This window comes from Anas acuta, chromosome 2 (genome assembly GCF_963932015.1).
Source record: "Anas acuta chromosome 2, bAnaAcu1.1, whole genome shotgun sequence".
In the NCBI taxonomy this organism is placed as follows: Eukaryota; Metazoa; Chordata; class Aves; order Anseriformes; family Anatidae; genus Anas; species Anas acuta.
This window is the reverse complement of record NC_088980.1, coordinates 3,386,728-3,403,043: the sequence shown is the minus strand read 5'-3', so window position 1 is coordinate 3,403,043 and position 16,316 is coordinate 3,386,728. Positions and strand designations below refer to the sequence as shown.

The 16,316-nt window shown below is 47.4% G+C and overlaps 2 protein-coding genes across 3 annotated transcripts in view; both read right to left on the bottom strand.

Moving 5' to 3' along the window:
• Nucleotides 1-10,958, bottom strand: part of CCDC13 (coiled-coil domain containing 13) — a 33,882-nt gene extending 22,924 nt beyond the window's left edge. The window contains exons 1-4 of one of the 2 annotated variants that reach the window (XM_068673268.1): nucleotides 10,830-10,958; nucleotides 9,872-10,095; nucleotides 5,482-5,630; nucleotides 3,104-3,246 (exon numbers count right to left, since the gene is read on the bottom strand). In XM_068673268.1, the coding sequence (XP_068529369.1) occupies nucleotides 3,104-3,246; nucleotides 5,482-5,630; nucleotides 9,872-10,089 (510 nt within the window). In that variant the 5' untranslated portion in view covers nucleotides 10,090-10,095; nucleotides 10,830-10,958. The remainder of the gene's footprint in view (nucleotides 1-3,103; nucleotides 3,247-5,481; nucleotides 5,631-9,871; nucleotides 10,096-10,829) is intronic. The other variant, XM_068673269.1, reaches the window with a different exon arrangement.
• A 383-nt stretch (nucleotides 10,959-11,341) lies between these two features.
• HIGD1A (HIG1 hypoxia inducible domain family member 1A) lies at nucleotides 11,342-15,284 on the bottom strand. The gene is made up of 4 exons (XM_068673270.1): nucleotides 15,190-15,284; nucleotides 14,789-14,917; nucleotides 13,112-13,246; nucleotides 11,342-12,393 (listed from the first exon to the last, which is right to left on the bottom strand). The coding sequence occupies exons 2-4, from the start codon at nucleotides 14,889-14,891 to the stop codon at nucleotides 12,344-12,346; spliced, it is 288 nt and encodes a 95-aa protein (XP_068529371.1). The 5' UTR covers nucleotides 14,892-14,917; nucleotides 15,190-15,284; the 3' UTR covers nucleotides 11,342-12,343.
• Between the last annotated feature and the right edge of the window lie 1,032 nt (nucleotides 15,285-16,316).

Here is a 16,316-nt window from a genome sequence, read left to right as displayed (position 1 = left end):
CCTGGGTTATTTCACTGTGAAATAACTTCAGGGAAAATGTCTCTGACTTGCTGCAATGGGATCAGTTATGGGTATTTCTGTGGGATTTTCTCATCACAGGTTCATAAAATAAGAATGTATACATATAAACACAAATTCTATAAAGTACAGATCAGGATGTTGTCTCTGGATACCAGTTTACCCACTTTTTGAGAATATCACAGGATATTTAATAAAAAGCACACAGCTCTATTCACCAGAGGAACTTAAAAGGAGAAATGACTACCTAACAACCTACAGCTGAGGTTCAGTAATGATGTTAAATCTCTTATTCTTCAGCTGGGATATCTCTGAAATAGCATTTCTCAACAGGTGAAGAGTGTATCTGCTATTGCCTGCCACAGAATAGGAAGGCAGACACATTGCCCTTCCTCCTCTTGATCACGTCCTCTGTTGAGGTTGCAAAAACTTCTTGCTGGACAGAAGTGCAGCGAGGTTGGAGCTGGAAAGGCTGGGACATGTTGCTTTTAAGCAATGAGACTTCATTCTTTGAGGTGGGCAGGAAATCTTGGTTATTTGCCTGAATAAAAGAAAGCTCTAAGGAACAGCTTCTTCATTTCAGTCGTATCTGGAGAAACAAAGTGCAACTCAGGGCCATCTTACCTTTCTTTGCAATAAATCCATGCACAGACCAACCACCACTTCTATCCAGTTCAGAAATTTGTTTAGGCAATGGACCAAGAGTCAGGAATTTCAGCAAGTGGTGGCAGCTGCTGGGTCCCATTTCAGTGATGTTTTCTGCAAACACCCATTTGCAGTCTTTGTTCGTGTTCTGCTCTTTGCTAAGCGATTGCTCAATGACCACACCCCGCATTTTGTTTGTGGGAACAGATTCGTGTTAAAACGCTTATGATTTCCATATTTTGCAGCTCTCATGCAAGCAAAGAGCTAACAATTATGTGAAATAACAGTGTTTTCCCCTAGTCAAAGTACATACTGCGACGTGTTTGCAAGGTACCATCAATATGATTCATTTCCCTGAGTTTAAGCCATCTAGAAGCATATGGGATGAGATCCAACTCTCAAATTAACGCTTTTCCTCTTCTCAGTGTGGGTGTCTCTATTCCTAATTAATGGAATCTCATCAATACAACCAGGGAAGTCTACTCTTCAGCTCACTCTACACTAGACCCCTACATCAGGTCAAGCAGATGCGCTGACCGCGGGTTCTTTTTTGCCCCTACACAGGTGTCTGGTCCTGTTGGAGGTGTTTGAGGGACGTGACATCAGCTGCAGCACCCAGAGTGACACCACTGTCACGTCCAACAGCCCTGTTCGGATGTCTGGGAGGTCAAGTGGCACCTCAAATGGTACTTTTATGCTTTGTGTGGGTAACTGAATTGTGCTTTAGTTGTCTTGTTGTATAATCAATGGAAAAAGATGAGTGGCTCTCATCAGCTTAGCATAAAAGTTACCGAAGAGATGTGAATCTCTGCAGGTTCCTCTCTGTGATAGCTCTCCTTACACCTCATTCAACATTTTTGATAGGTACCTCCCACTGTCGAGCACTGCTTTAATCCTACCCTTCCTTCACATCTTCACACAGCTCTTCTGAATGGATCCATTCCAAAAACTCAGCCAACGATCATTAGTTTGGAAAAAAGCCATTCCAAAGGAGTCTGAGATAAAATGGCCTTAAGTTGCACCAGGAGAGCTTCAGGAGGGAAATGAGGAGACATTTCTGCTCAGAAAGAGCACTCAGGCGTTGGGACGGGTTGCCCAGGGAGGTGGTGGCGTCCCCATCCCTGCGGGTGTTCAAGGAGAGGTTGGACGTGGTGCTTGGAGACATGGCTTGGTGGTGACATTGGTGGTAGGAGGATGTTGGACCAGGTGATCTTGGATGGCTTTTCCAGCCTTAATGATTCTGTGATTCAATGAAAATACAGACCAGGGCATGGCTTCACTGGGGCCCACACTGTGGTTCATTTCTATTGCAGATGAGACAGGTTGCTTCACTGGTCTTTGATTGTGATGGTGGTGGTGTCCAAGGAAAAGATTAGTTCATACCTGAGGTGCCACTCTCTGCCCTGACCAGCACTGTTTCTTGAGGATTTCTGTTTACTTTGACTTTCTTTCCTGAAGCACCTGCAATTTCTTTTAGGTCAGTACCTGACAATATTTTACTTTTCTGTGTCTTTACACTTCTGCAACAGAGGATTATAAATAAGATATTTTTTTTCTTGAAATTATTTGCATCTTGCTCCCCTACTTATGTAACTTCACAGGTCCTCAGCCACACCTGGTATTTCTTAGCCAGCCTGCCAGCTGTGTGACAAGGCCCTTCTGACCAGAACTCTCTGGATTTACGCAGTTCTCAAACCTGTCATCTGCCACTTCTTCATCCTCCAGGTAACTGGGATCCAATTCAGATAGCTGAATGATTCATGAAAATAAGTGACTGTGAAAGATGGAGTCAAAATGCATTTGTCAGACAGAGAGATAAACATTACTGATACATTTAAATGATGCCTTCTGAGGAGGCAAAGTGAAGAAAAATGCATTGATAATGATCTAAAAAATTACAAATACTGCAGAAGGAAGATCAGTAGTTGACAATGAACAAAGCAAACACTGACATCGGGGCATCTAATTTTCATTTCAGCAGTCACCTGAGGGAAATTAGTCCCGTGAAAGGTCAGCGTGTATAAAAACATTGTAGTAAACCAGAAGAATACGGCTGGATGAGTAAGATTTTCCATCTTAAGTGACATAGTTCGTTACTGCCTCAGTTCACAACGCACTTATGCTATTTGTGTTTCGAATACAAGTGAATGTTTCTAACTGGCATTTCACACGTCTTTGGCTCATTATTTTGGCTCAACCTACTGATAGCTTCTCCTAGCTCCTCATTTCTGCAAAGGTAGAAACAGCTGAGAGCACACATCCCTCCCTCCTAGTGTGGAAAGAAACGACAAGAACTCAAAGCAAGCATGAATGCAAGAGCAAATTCAAAATGGCAACGTGATCAAACCCAGAGCTACCACAGCTCCTCTGTCCCAAAAGCTGGAATTGTTTCTTCAAAAAAAAAAAAAAAAAAGAAAAAAGAACAAGAAAAATGCCTCACTTCTCTCTCCAGCTCTTTGACTTTGTTATTCAGTTGCTTCACTTTGGCTTTTTCGCTCTCAGTCTCAGCAGTTATCTCACGATTCTTCTTGGCCAGTTCAACGATTTTAGCAGCAGCAACGTCCCCTGCTAAACCAGACGTCCCTGAAAAGCAGACATAAAAGCAAAGGACATCTCTCACAGGCAAGATTCAGAATAGACAATGCTTTTGTTCTCTGTCTGCCGCACAGTGTACTTTTATTGTCCGAGCCATCGCTCCCAGCACTGTGCCAGGCACTTAAATGAGTAAGCGAGGGAAAAGAGGCGTCAGTGATCCAGCTGGACTGCCTGGCTCTTTGAGCCAGCGTCACACCGTGGCTAGCAAAGCCAAGTTTCACCCTGTAAGAACAGCCACACGTGAAAAGGCCACACCAGAGGTTCTAGCAACACACCCAGAAAGGGGAGATTGGTTTTCTGCTCAACTGCTGTGAAGGACCTTTAAGAACTAGCAGAATATTGTGGCATTTGTGGCCTGTTATGGAAAAAGACAACACTCTGTCTTGCACTCGTTGTTTACTCCTGGAGGAGTTGCCGAAACAGAGTTGCAAATATTTTCTAGACATCTGTCCTTTAAGGTCAGGAGCACTACTACAGTTGACTCCTGGGTAACAGCCAGGAAATTTCATTGTGCCTATTTATAAGTCCCTCCTGATAACGCAGGCAGCCTTACTGTATTACTGAGCTCTTCTAAACACACACTGCGCCCTCCTCCTCCTCCTCAGAGAGGGTTGGAGCAGTGTCACAGAGAAAGTAAGCCCCAGGAGTGCCCTCTGTGTCACCTGGCTTTTGTTAACATCACACAGGTGAAGAAAAGTCCTTGGACAAGTGCGACATCGATATAATTGCATGCAGCATGCAAGAAAACCTCTAGCTCAGCAATAACTACCAGCCTGCAATAACAAGTCATGTTTGGCATATATAATGCTCATTATTTTAAGAGTTTCCACTGATCTTCTTTATCTGATGTGCTCCCTCTCTCATCTAGAAGCTACTTTTTCCTTCGTTTTCCTAACAAATACTGGCTGCTAAGGAGCACAGGACATACTAAACTAACCGAAATCCAGGCTTGTGCCTCCATCTGATGGCATTGCATGTGTTTAATTAAAGCTCCTTCTTTCCCTGAGATGCGTGTGGGTCTCTTGCCCCAAAGTGGATAGGTGCAAAATGCCCCCAGCTGGCATCTCAGTCAGCCAAGAAGCTGCAGCAGCATTTCTGGCTCCTGGTTTTGACCCAGCCTATCACCTCTCCTAAACACAAGCTAGAGGTAATTATGAAGAGTGGAGGTGTATGCATTATTTAGTTTTGCTTATTGCTGGTTTTCCGATGGTTTTCCCCTTCTCTGCTGGCCTGGTCATCGCTGCTGTCCTGAACAACAGTGGCACCCAGTGGAAGAGGTTCCAACTGCACAGCTCAGCCTTTAGAGGACACACAAACTGCTTTCAAAGCTGGACTTTGCGTTCAGCCAGCGCGCTGCGTGTGTCCTGTTCAGGCACTTAAATAAAATAAGCCTGAATAAGGAATTTAACACTATGTAGCAGAGAAAAACTGTAACACTGCCCTTTGGCATTAATATAAAGCCTGCTGGAGTCGTCATGTTTTGTGCTCATCAGTGAACCAATCTGTGAGGAGCAGGGATTAATAAGTATCCCCAAAGCACTACACTTCTTTAAAGGCATGTATCTTTATCAATAACAATATTCTGTGCCTCAGTTCTGACCTGGACACCTCAGACATCTTTTGGTCCTTCCAACAGCTCTCTTTCTAAGATGGGGAGCGGCAGCATTCATATTTTGCAGCTCATGAAACTGAAGGGGAGTAAGATGCAGACCTTAAGCATACATGCCAAGCTACTGCAAGGAACTTCTAATGGCCAGCAAAGCCATGAGACTCTCCAGAGGGGAGAAATGTCAACATTTAGGTAACTGCAAATGCCAAACAGGGTCAGCTTAGACTTTTGCAAGCTTAGGTGGCAACCCTAAACGTTGACTATGTGAGTATATTCTCAGGTATCTACTTCTAAAACCCAGAGACGAGAGGCTTCAGTGCTATGGCAAATTACTGCCAAGCTCAACACCAAATCTCAGAGTTGTTTCTCAGTTAAAAGAGCTGACTTTGCTTCATCCTAGAAGCAGCTTATTAGAGAAGAATAAATGGAGGCAAGCACAATGTGAATGAAATACTCCTTTTTAGCCCAAAGCAGGTGAAGAGATGTCACGTTACTATTTCACTGCCAGGAGGATTATTTGGCTCACAATGACTCCGTTATCCTGCCTCTATTGTCATCAGCATCAAGCAAACACTGGAACTAACACGGTGTGAACACAAAGCTCCTGCGGTTACCTGACAAAGCCAATCTGTCCTCCTGCATTTTTTTCTGGAGTTGCTTTATTTCAAACTCTTTGTCTTTCACCAGTTTGTACAGCCTGCAGTTCTCATCCCGGACCTCTCGAAGCTGATCCTGAAGTTGCTCGTTCTCAACTTCAAGCAACCTGGGGGGAAAATAAGTCGTAACGACAAAACGTCGCCATGATGTGCTTCAAAACAATGCTTCCAGAGATAAAATAATGCAATGACTGTGTGCTGAATGAGCTGAGCTCACCAGGAATGAGTTTACTGAATTAAGCAGAATATCCTGAACCTCAGGTCAGAAAATAACAGAAGCTGATCATCTGATATCTGATCTGTTCAGTTAACTTGTGTCTTCTTCAAAAATTCTATATTTCCCCATGTCTTCTGGGGCAAAACATCACAGAGTGGTATCTTTTTAGGGCTCCTGAGGTTACAGAATAGTCTCAGCTCACTCATTCTGACTTATCTGGTTCATCAGAGGAAAGCAGGAAGGCTTGCAATTCAGCATCTGTGACATTCAGCCTTTACTTCCTCTGCTTACCAAAGCCACCAGAATCCGACAGAGCATAAATTACAAGAGCTGCTGCAGAGGTTCTTTCTTTAAAAACGAACGCTTCAGAGCAACTCACCAGAGGCCCATTTCCTGTGTCCTCATCCCATTTCTTCTGGTATCCCACCAGGACGGACTAGCATCGGTTTGTATTGTTAATGTCACTTTTTGGAATTCATTTGAGAACAAAGAATATCAAAAAGCCCTCTGAATGGGAGGAAATGGCCTCGCTCCTCCAATTCTTTGGTACATTTAGTAACATTTATGGGTTTCATCTCTCTCAGGCATACAGAGGATGAACAGCTTTAATCTCTTTGCTGCCCTTCCACGATGGTTCCTCCAACAGTAAAATCTAGAAATCAGGGCCGCGGGGGATCAATCAAACTGTGGACACACAGGCACCTACCCGAGACGCCCCAGATTTATCTGAGCCCCCCGTGTGAGGCAGCAGAAACGTTGCAGGGTCCTTGTCTGAGTCATGGGGACGCTCCTGATGTACCCTCAGGCACCCCAGATACCAGCAGGCACCGATGGCAGGCAGCTGAATTGAGCCTTAGGTTGCCATTGCCTGCAGTGTGACCTTGGGTAGCTACATTGTGGTAATTAAATCAGAGCCCCACACCTTTACCCTACACACCGAGTGCTCCAGACTGCAGCTGAAGCAGGAAGTAGGCAGCCTGAGTGATCGTAGAGGGTTGGATGTAGGCCAGTTGTTCCAGTATATGGCTGTGGATATAAGCGTAACGAGAGGGATAAAAGCATTTAGGACAAGAGGGAATGGCCTCAAATTGCACCAGGGGAGGTTCAGGTGGGAAATGAGGAGACATTTCTGCTCAGAAAGAGCAGTCAGGCACTGGGATGGGTTGCCCAGGGAGGTGGTGGCATCCCCACCCCTCAAGGAGAGGTTGGATGTGATGCTTGGGGACACAGCTTGGTGGTGACATTGGTGGTAGGGGATGTTGGACCTGATGATCTTGGATGACTTTTCCAACCCTAATGATCCTGTGATTCTATAACCACAGCTGGCTGTCAGCTTTCCCAACAGCCACCTGCATATTTTCTCTTCAAGTTTTAGCAAGCCTGTTGCTCAAACCGGGCTTTAGCTGTTAAACGCACGCTCCGTGTGTGCATGTCAGAATAAATGACCCCTGAAAGCGCTGTCATAAACAGCAGAGTCAATTTATAAGATGATTCACAATCCGTAATTAAGCAGCGCACGTCTGTTCCAAAGCTGCAAATCAAAGGGAGATCAAAGGCAGCTGTTTACAGAGGAAAAGAAAGAAAGCAGCAATCTAGGCAGAGAAAAGACAAAACTAAGTTATTCCCACGTGTACCACTCACAGAAGGGAACAACAAAACGGGGCAGATTTAATGAGGGGATACACAGAAACATTTTCAACCTTTATGGTACTAGCATGAAAAAAACTGTTCTAAGCTCCCAGCACACCTGGTCAGCGACGGCAGCCAGCTCTGAGGCAGACAAATGGTGATAAATGAAGCAGTACGGATGGAAATCCCAACTGCAAAGAGCTGGAGTCTCCTCTGAGAGACTTCTACGCCTTACAAAGGAGGTTCTACCCAAGTGGTTCAGCAATGAAAGTCAGCCAAAAGCAGCAGGCCACAGAAAGCCAACCAATTTTACTGCAGCTCAAGTAAAGAGAGCTGGGGGAGCTTGTGAGCGACGGCTGTGGCTGAAATTCAGTGTTTTTCCCAATTCTGTCTGGGATTCTCCACGTGATGGGGAAAATCGCTCAATCTGAAATGCACCAAACAGACCAGGGAGGATAAAGCCACACACAAACACAATTAAAAGCAGAAAGACAGACTGAAGTGCCAGCTAAGCACCCGCCTGAACAAAATTTGGATGCAGGAACAGAAAGCTGCAAAAATGAGCTCCTGAGATGTTAGAAGTCCCTAACATCTTATCTTGGCAGTACTGCAAAGCAGCATCCCTGCATCCTGTTGAATCCCCTCCAGAAGCAAGTCCTGATTGGATTTGACACACTCAAAACCACTCTTCTCTCACATGTAGATGTACGTGAACAAAGGACAACACAAATAAACCTGCAGTGTGCTACACCTGCTATGTCAAACGGGGCTTTTAAGTCCGTGCTGCTGAAAGCAGAGCTAAGCAACAGCTCCTGAACTACTCAGACCTCGGTTTCTGAACTGTAGGTGGCAGAGGAGCAGCCCCAGAGTTGCTGGGACTCTCTTGTACTCCATACCTCCTGCACCAGGATATTAAGGGAGATTCTAAACCTCCCCTTAAAATAAATCCAGACCTGAAATGTGGGAATGAGTCTCCCTCTGCATTTAAAAAGAAAAATGATTCAAATCTCCTCAGTAATCTGTGCATACTCTCAGAGAAAATGTTGAAGGGATGATGACAGCTGGCAGAGGTCAGACCAGAAGCTTACACTGCTCAATCAGCCAGCCACAGAGAGGGACATGTTTGTGAAGAAGGGAATGGATGGTGCAAGGAGGAGAGCACCAGGTTATTTCTGGAAGCTCAGCTCCCTGTTTTGCACAAACACCACGTTCCCAGAAGCACCTGCAAGTTTCAGAGGCTTACTCCCTGTCTCCCTGCTGCAGCTTCTGTACTCAGGCATTCAAGGAAGCAATCTTCAGAAACAAGCTGAGCGGGGAGCTGCCCGGAGTAACACAGAAGTAAGATCAGCATTTAGGGCCCAATAAACCTGGCTTAGTGGCCTGATAAACCTTGGCAGAGGTGCCCTTCCCCATATGGATTCTGGGAGGGAAAACTGTCTCAAAGGTATACAGCTACCTGCATGTACCACAGCACGTCACCCTGTCGTGACGCCAATAAAACAGCTTGTGGGGTTAAAGCTGTAACCTGGATCACTGAAATGACTTGAGATAAAACTACCCTTGCCCAGAAAGGGAATGCAATTTCCAGCAGAGCCCTGAAAACAGCTGGGTCAGCACAGTCGCAAGTAGAGAGCAGTATCAGGAATTGCTCAGGTTGCCTTCACCACTACCAGGGAGCAAATCCCAGAGTAGCCAACACTGTGCTAACTGCAGACACCTCTGGGATGTGCCCAGTTCCAGACCTGTCCCAGTCTGTGAAAATAAATTAATTAGGTCAGAAGGAGACACTGACTACATCCTAGGATCTGAGCTGGGGCTCCAAATCTGGTCCAGTAAATTGATTTCTGCACTCGGCTCCAAAAGCAAGATTCAGGAAGAGCCACAGCAGAATGCCCAGTGTCCAGACAATCCAGATACTCACCCGTGGGTGAGATAAGGCCCAAACCCTTGCCACCAGGAAGATTTACAACCCTGACTTGTGCATCCTTGTCATGTATCTTACCTGTGAGGCAACCCTACCTATAAGACTCTTCTATATTTCATCTCCTGTGGTTGTCTTTTGACTTACTCAATCATGTCACGCGGCACAGGTACATGGGGAACACTGTTCTGGGCTGCAGGCCTTTGGCTTGAACCCATTAGCTGCGTGACGCTTTGCACATCCTGGTTTTTGGAAATTACTGGTGTAGGAAACCTCTTTACAAGGTTAGGCAGGAGCTAACCAGTAGCTCAAAGGGCGCTGGTGATTGTGGAGCGACTGGAGGTGGGCAGATGGCACTTAGCGCATCGCCTTAACCCCTCCATCCTTCCTTCAGCTCTTTGTTTTTGAAACTCTGATAACAAAGAGCACAGAGCAGTGCTCTGAGGCTAAACATATTAGAGTGAGGCTGCTGAAAGCCTAACACATGAAGATAAAGCGCTCTGTCACTGTGAGTTTCATAAGATCATATGCCAAACATAGTTCTGTGACCTCCTGAGGGAACAGTGCTGCTACACCTTTACCTTTTGCTGTCATCTTCAGTTACAGGTTGCTCTGTTTCAAACAGGTTTAGATCATTCGGGATGCCGAAAGTCTCCTTTGCATCGCCATTGTTAACCTTCTGACTGCTCTGCTTGTCCTTTTTCCTCTCCATTAGATTCTGCAGCTTCCTTTGCTGTTGTTCCTGAAGAGCCTTAAACTGGCTTTTAAAATGCTCCTGTGCTTTTAGGTCTGACTCCATGGTTTACTAAAAGCGTCGCAGGAAGAAAACGAAGAGCAACAGAGAGCAGAGATCAACAGCACATTCAAAACATCCTCTTCTAACAGCTGCTTTGTAGTTTTTCCACCCCGACCTTTGCAGTCTCCCTGCCACCTCCTCCTCTTCCTCCTCAGCCTCACAGCCCCGCTTTAAGTGCCCTTTTTGCCATAAGCGGCTTTCAAACAGAAAAGCCTTCAGGTCTTTTTCACTCTAGCATTCAAAAAGCAATGCCTTAAAATGTTTTTTAAATGTATCTGTTCAAAATAAACATTTTTAGAGAAGCGCAGGTCGGAGGAAAACCCAAGCAAACGGGGCAACCGCACCATGCAACTTTTGTTTTTTATGACTAAAAAGGACGCAGGCTGGTTGCAACTCAGGCCCACGCAGCTTTCCTCCCCAGGTTTCAAAAAAAGACCCAAATCCCCTAATTTTTGGGGCTAAGCTGGGTCCACCAATGAAAGATCTCTAGTTCCCCTAAACACCAGCAGCGTGGCTTACAACTTTCCCCTCAACTTCCGAGCAGCGAGTGCCACCCAGCGTGACCCAGCCGGGCACGGAGCAGGTCCCGAGGGCCCCACCGCACCTCAGCCCCCCCTCAGAGGGGGGGTCCCGGCCTGGCTGCCACCAGGCCGCGCTGCCTCCCTCAGCCCCAAAACTTCATCCCTCGCCTCCCTCCCTCCCACATCTCTCCCGGCTGCCTCCCCCAAACCCTCTATGCCCACCTACGCCGCCCCCCGCAAATTAGCGGCGGCGCCCCCTGAAGCAAGGCCCGGGCCCAGGCTTCGGGCTTCCGGCTAGGCCGCGGCCTCACCCGGTTGCCATAGCAACGGGCGGGGCGGGCCCGAGCCGCGCATGCGCCCTGAGCCCGCCGCCGCTCCCCTCAGCGCGGCCGCCATCTTAGCGCCCTTGCCCCCGTCCCTCAGGGCTGTAGGGCGGCCGCAAATGAGGGCAGCTCCGCCCGCCCGCCCTCCCTCCGCCCTTCTGAGGGAAGTTTGGGGTCCTCAATGGCAGCCCTGTGCCCGCTCAGGGCTTTTTTTTTAATCTCTATGTACCCCCTCTCACGCAGTCCCCAACCCCCCCGAGGCTTTGCATCCAGGGGGAGCCCCGCAATAAATCCACAGTGAAACCTCCACCAGCTCCTCATCTCCACTGCTCACGGCTGTTTATTCGTATCACACCTTATTCACATCCTATTTTATTTGTATCACACACTGCTCTCAACAAATCACACCGGTGCAGGGCACATCTTGCTTTATTAGACCTCCTATTGTGACACTGCCACCATGGAATGTAAGCTAGTTGGAGAAAATCTTGCCTTTTTTTTTTTTTATACAAATTATCTTTATCAACAAGTTTTTGTGACTGCTGTTAAGGGCGTTAAGGGGTTCCTGCGTAAAATAACACTGGCGCTCTGTGGAGAAAGGTTTTACACCTCACAAAGAATGAGGGGGGCTTTTCGGATTCAAACATTTTAAAACTTCTGCAGTACCATTCCCACAGAAGTCAGGTCATACATTTTAAAAGCATTAGAACACCAAATCAAAGTGCATTTTAAATGTTACATTTAAATGTTACCCAGAAGAACACTGAAAATACAGTTACAAAATACAGTAATCTAAGCATCTGAAAACCTATAGTAAAAATAGGGAGCCGGTGTCTTCATTAACAATTAATAAATATAACATTTAAATAGCTGAAACACACCATACTTATCTTATGCCTTAAATAAAAAAATAAAATAGATGTCTATAGATACCTTGGTATTTCAGAAGTCAGTGCTGCTGGAAGCTTCTAAATTACACAGCTGGAGGCTGACAAATATACAAGATAGGAAGTGCCAGCAGAACATTCACAGCATTCACGATGCTCTCTTACAGATGTGGCCTCTACCTAACAGAAGCTAGGTCAAACTTTGTCACTTTGGGCAACGGCAGCAAGGGAAGTCACCAACGGCAGGACTGAGCTCATGCTCAAGGGGAAGATAAAGTGATTGTACTCTACTATAGCCCCTAAAACTGGGATAGAGTAGGGTGAATCAAAAAGAACCAGACCCTGATACCCATTTTACCCACTATGCAATCATTTAGACTGCCAGCCTCGGGACAGCGTACCATACACAAAATAAAGGGCAATTCTCTCAAGCCACGTATTTTTTTCCCCCTCAAGAACCCCTCAATATGAAGTTTCTAGCTGCAGTACACAGGCCACCACCAGCACAGACATTCGGGTTCTTCCATTATTCATTGGGCTTTATCACATACTCCCGTACCATTGAATACAGCACACCTGCATGACAAAAAAAAAAAAAGACAGTATTAGAAAGCTGGGTTAAATATGAAACAAAGGTTTCAAAACCTGAACACTGAAGTTATGAGCAACCAAAGTGATATTTCCCTCACTCTGTTTCATTTTCTTTTTAAACAGCCAAGATAAACACCACAGAATTCTTTATACACAGGAACTTTTCCTAGTTTAGTGGTATGAGGATCCCCAGCCAACGCTAGTTCCCTTTGCAGCCAAAGTCAAGCTTTGCTCTCAGACCTTCTGGGAATACAGCAGGGGCAAACAGTGCTTCATGGGCTATAAATTCACACACATACACAGCCAAAATACTAAAATAAGACCCAGGAAGTTGACTTTCCAGTGCACTAATTTCAGAAACAGCAACATATTTACAAGGGAAAATAATAACAGCAGGTGGCCTTTTTTCTTATTGCCTCTCATTTCAATACCTTTAGGACCTCACACACTTTCAACCTCTGAAAGCGGTGGAAACTTCTAGTCCCAAAGTTAGTGGGGTTCAATATTGAATATCTGCACTTAAATATTATGTGAACTCTAGGAAGAGTGAGCAACCAGGCATAAATATTGATATGTAGCAGCCTGAATGTTTCCACCCCGAGGGTTTTTAACACATGCTGATGTTACCCACCAGCAGAAGAGGTGTGAGAGGGTCTCCATGACCCAGAGGGCCCACCACAAGAACCTCCCGCTCGGTACCTACCACACGTTATTGCTCCCACCACAAAGCCCTGGGCTGCCACGCGCATGTGGATCAGGTGAAGCGACATTTTCATGTTCCCTCGGTGCTTCAGTTTGTACAGCCCATAGCCCACCACCGCCACGAAGCCAGCCATCCCTGCAAAGGAAGGAAGGCATTTATACGACTAAAAATCACCTCCAACACCTCGGTGGTGTTGATCTATCTAAACCAGAAATCCTGGGACTAAGCCCGGTTTTCTCCAACGCTATTTTTGCGTTTTCTTCCTTGTTTTCACCTGAGTGCCATCTCCTTTAACACACAGCAGGCAGAACAACGATTTCCACAGGTGTTAAAGCGCAACAGCAGCAGCTCACGGTGCGTCCTCAGGGTGTCATGGAGTTTCCTTGCTATTTTTTCAGAGGACACAAGCGCCGCTCGCTTTCTTAGAAGGAACCTCACACCAAGAACACGGCTGGGCTTCGGGCAGGACACTCAGTGCTGCTGGTGCACGGGTGCATCCCGACATACCATCGCCCGCTGCGGATGTTATTTTGGGTCATCACATTTGGCGTGCTTTCCCCGGGGACAAGTTACAAGTCATTTGTCCCACCCCACGGGTCTGAGGTTTAAACACCGTTCGTTTTAGCGCTTGGACAGACCAAACACAGCCCAGGCGGTGCCAGGACACCACGGACACCGATGCTCTCACAAAATATCCCAACCCCAGTGCCTTTTAGTCCGCATTTAGGGTTATTTACACAGCCCAAAGGTGGCTGCCAAGTTTTAAGGGCTGGGTATATTTTACTACCGAGAAGCCAGACAGCTTGGCTGCCCGAACAGGAGCGTGCCCAGCTCTAGCTGAGAACCAAACACCCTTCCCCTGTGCGTAATTCACACCACAGCTTCATTAAACACAAATTAAGAGTTCTGGGGCCTTCAAGCTAGCTCTTAACTCAGGCTGAAGGTAAACTGCCGCTAATCTGCCTGCGAGAAGCTGGACTTACTGAGTCCATCGTGAGCTGGAGCACAAAGTCCTGTGACCACAAACCAGCAGCTATCTGCTGGCAAGGAACGGCTCACCCCGGCTGACCCGTCCGCCCTCCATGTAAGGCGGCTGGAAATCAAACCCCGTCCCCTGTTAGAGGCAGTTCCTGAGCAGAGGAAAGTTCCCAGGGCACACAGCCCTCTCCTCGAGGCTTTTTCGGGTCTCGGCTGAGGATTTTAACAACATCCTTAAACCAGGGAACCGCTAAACCTAGTGGGAAAATGCGTCTGGACTAGGGGATGGGCACAAAGAGGTGAAACCTTCAGGAGGTGGGATGGATTTGGGACACTTTCGGTAGGACTTTCATTAAAGTCCCTGTGTAGTGATCACAGAGCTCCCAGTCCCTCCAAAACAAGCCACCATCCTCACCACCTCCCAGGATCACCCAAACTTGTTTCTTTTAACCTCACCTAACTTTTTTTTTTTTTTTATAGGTTCTGGGCGCTGCGTTTAACCCGAGAGGCCTCATCGATTTCCCCCTCTCCCTGACAGCAACCACCACCCCGGGTCGAAGCTGCTCCCACATCCCAGCCCGGCATGAGGAAGTCATTTCACGGCAATTTCCTTTTCACGGCGGGCGACCGTGTTTGCCGTATCGATCCCTCGTGCAGGAGATTGCCCACAAATCCCCGTCTTCCCCCGCTTCGTCTCACCGATGGGCACGAACGGCGTCTCCTTGAATTTCCGCAGCAGCTTCGAGGTCTGGCTGCTCTCTGCCTCATACTCGCTTAAGACGGATTCCTGACCGGACGACATGGTGCCGGCAAGGACACGGAGCCTCCCTGGAGATTTTAGAGATGAGAAACACAGAGAATTTATTTTATTTTATTTTGGAAAAAAAATATAAAAAAAATGGTTATTCCACGCGGGCCGCAGAGCTGAAAAAAAATAATTACAACACAGCTTACTTAATTCGGTTGAAATTTCAACAAATGAGACCTTTACGCACTAGAACAGAAAATAACCAACAGCAGCACGTTCCCACCACCCCCAAAAACCCCCTTTTTCCCCCCAAACCTGACCCCAAGCCCAGCCCCGCCGCCCCCGCGCTCACCGCCCGCGCCGGGTCTCGAACCCGCGACCCCTCGGCCCGCAGCTGCTCCGCGCCCGACCGCCGGCACCGGCCGGCACCACGCCCCGCCCCCCCGCTCTTATTGGCCACCCGCGCCCCGCCCGCCCCGCTCCCATTGGTCCGTCAGGAGCCGGCCCGGCGGAAAACTACAACTCCCAGCGCCCCGCGCGGCGCCCCGCTTGCAGCTGACCAATCCGGACCACGGAGGGACCTCCTCCCGGCGCCATTGCGCCACCGCCCCGCCCTCCAAGTCCTTATATGGGCAAAGAGGCGGGGCAGGGCGTGACGTCACGCGGGGTGGCGCGGAGGCGCGGGGACTCCCCGGGCGCGCCAAAAGGTGGCCATGTGCCTGCCCCGGGCTGTGTGCGCTCCTCCCCTGCTATTTTTTATTGCTATTTTCCCTAATTTTTCTTATTTTTTCCTATTTTTTCTTAATGTTTTCCACCCCAATCAGGCGCCAGGAGCTCGCTCCCCAAAGCCGTGGGGATTTGGGGTTGATCTTAGTGTATTGCTGCACCCCCAAGCTGGTTTTCCAGCTGTTGATCCCTGGGGGAACAGCAGAGCGCTGCTTTTTCTTCAAATTGTTCGAGTTTTTGCTTCAGAAGTGTATTGGTGCAAAGCCACGTTTTGATATCAGATGGGAGTTATCCAGCAAATGGCAAAGGCAGGCCCTGCTTTCCTTCCACCCGATTTTCCTGCCAATGAATTGCCTTTTTATTGTATTTTATTATTATATATATTTTTCTTCTTCTGAATTTAGGCTTTCCAGCAGGGCTTGGTTTGCCCCCTCTGTATGCTAGGCTGGGGATTTTAAAGTCCAAAGACAACTTAGAAATGGTTCCGGACTTAAACAGCAGGACCCTGGAGCAAAAATCCCCTTGGATCCTACAGATCCTAAAACCTTCCCCTAAATGAGGGGGCACCTCAATAGTGAAAACCAAGAAATGAGTTTTTTGGTGGCCCTGCCCCATTTTTGCCCTAGGAAAGGCAGAGCCCCGCTGCTGACCTGCAGTGTTTTCAGCAGTGCAAGAGCAAGCAGCCCAGCCTAAACGTTTGGTCGTACCGCTGAATTTCTCTAAGTGCGCTTCCCATTACTGATAACCTTGTTA

Bases quoted from the DNA above. Each gene is read 5' to 3' on its own strand.
- HIGD1A (XM_068673270.1), bottom strand. From the start codon at position 14,891: ATGTCGTCCGGTCAGGAATCCGTCTTAAGCGAGTATGAGGCAGAGAGC. The intron at 13,247-14,788 runs GTGAGACGAAGC...CTTCCTTTGCAG, and splicing joins GACGCCGTTCGTGCCCATCG to GGATGGCTGGCTTCGTGGCG. The intron at 12,394-13,111 runs GTAGGTACCGAG...TTTGTCATGCAG, and splicing joins GGTGGGAGCAATAACGTGTG to GTGTGCTGTATTCAATGGTA.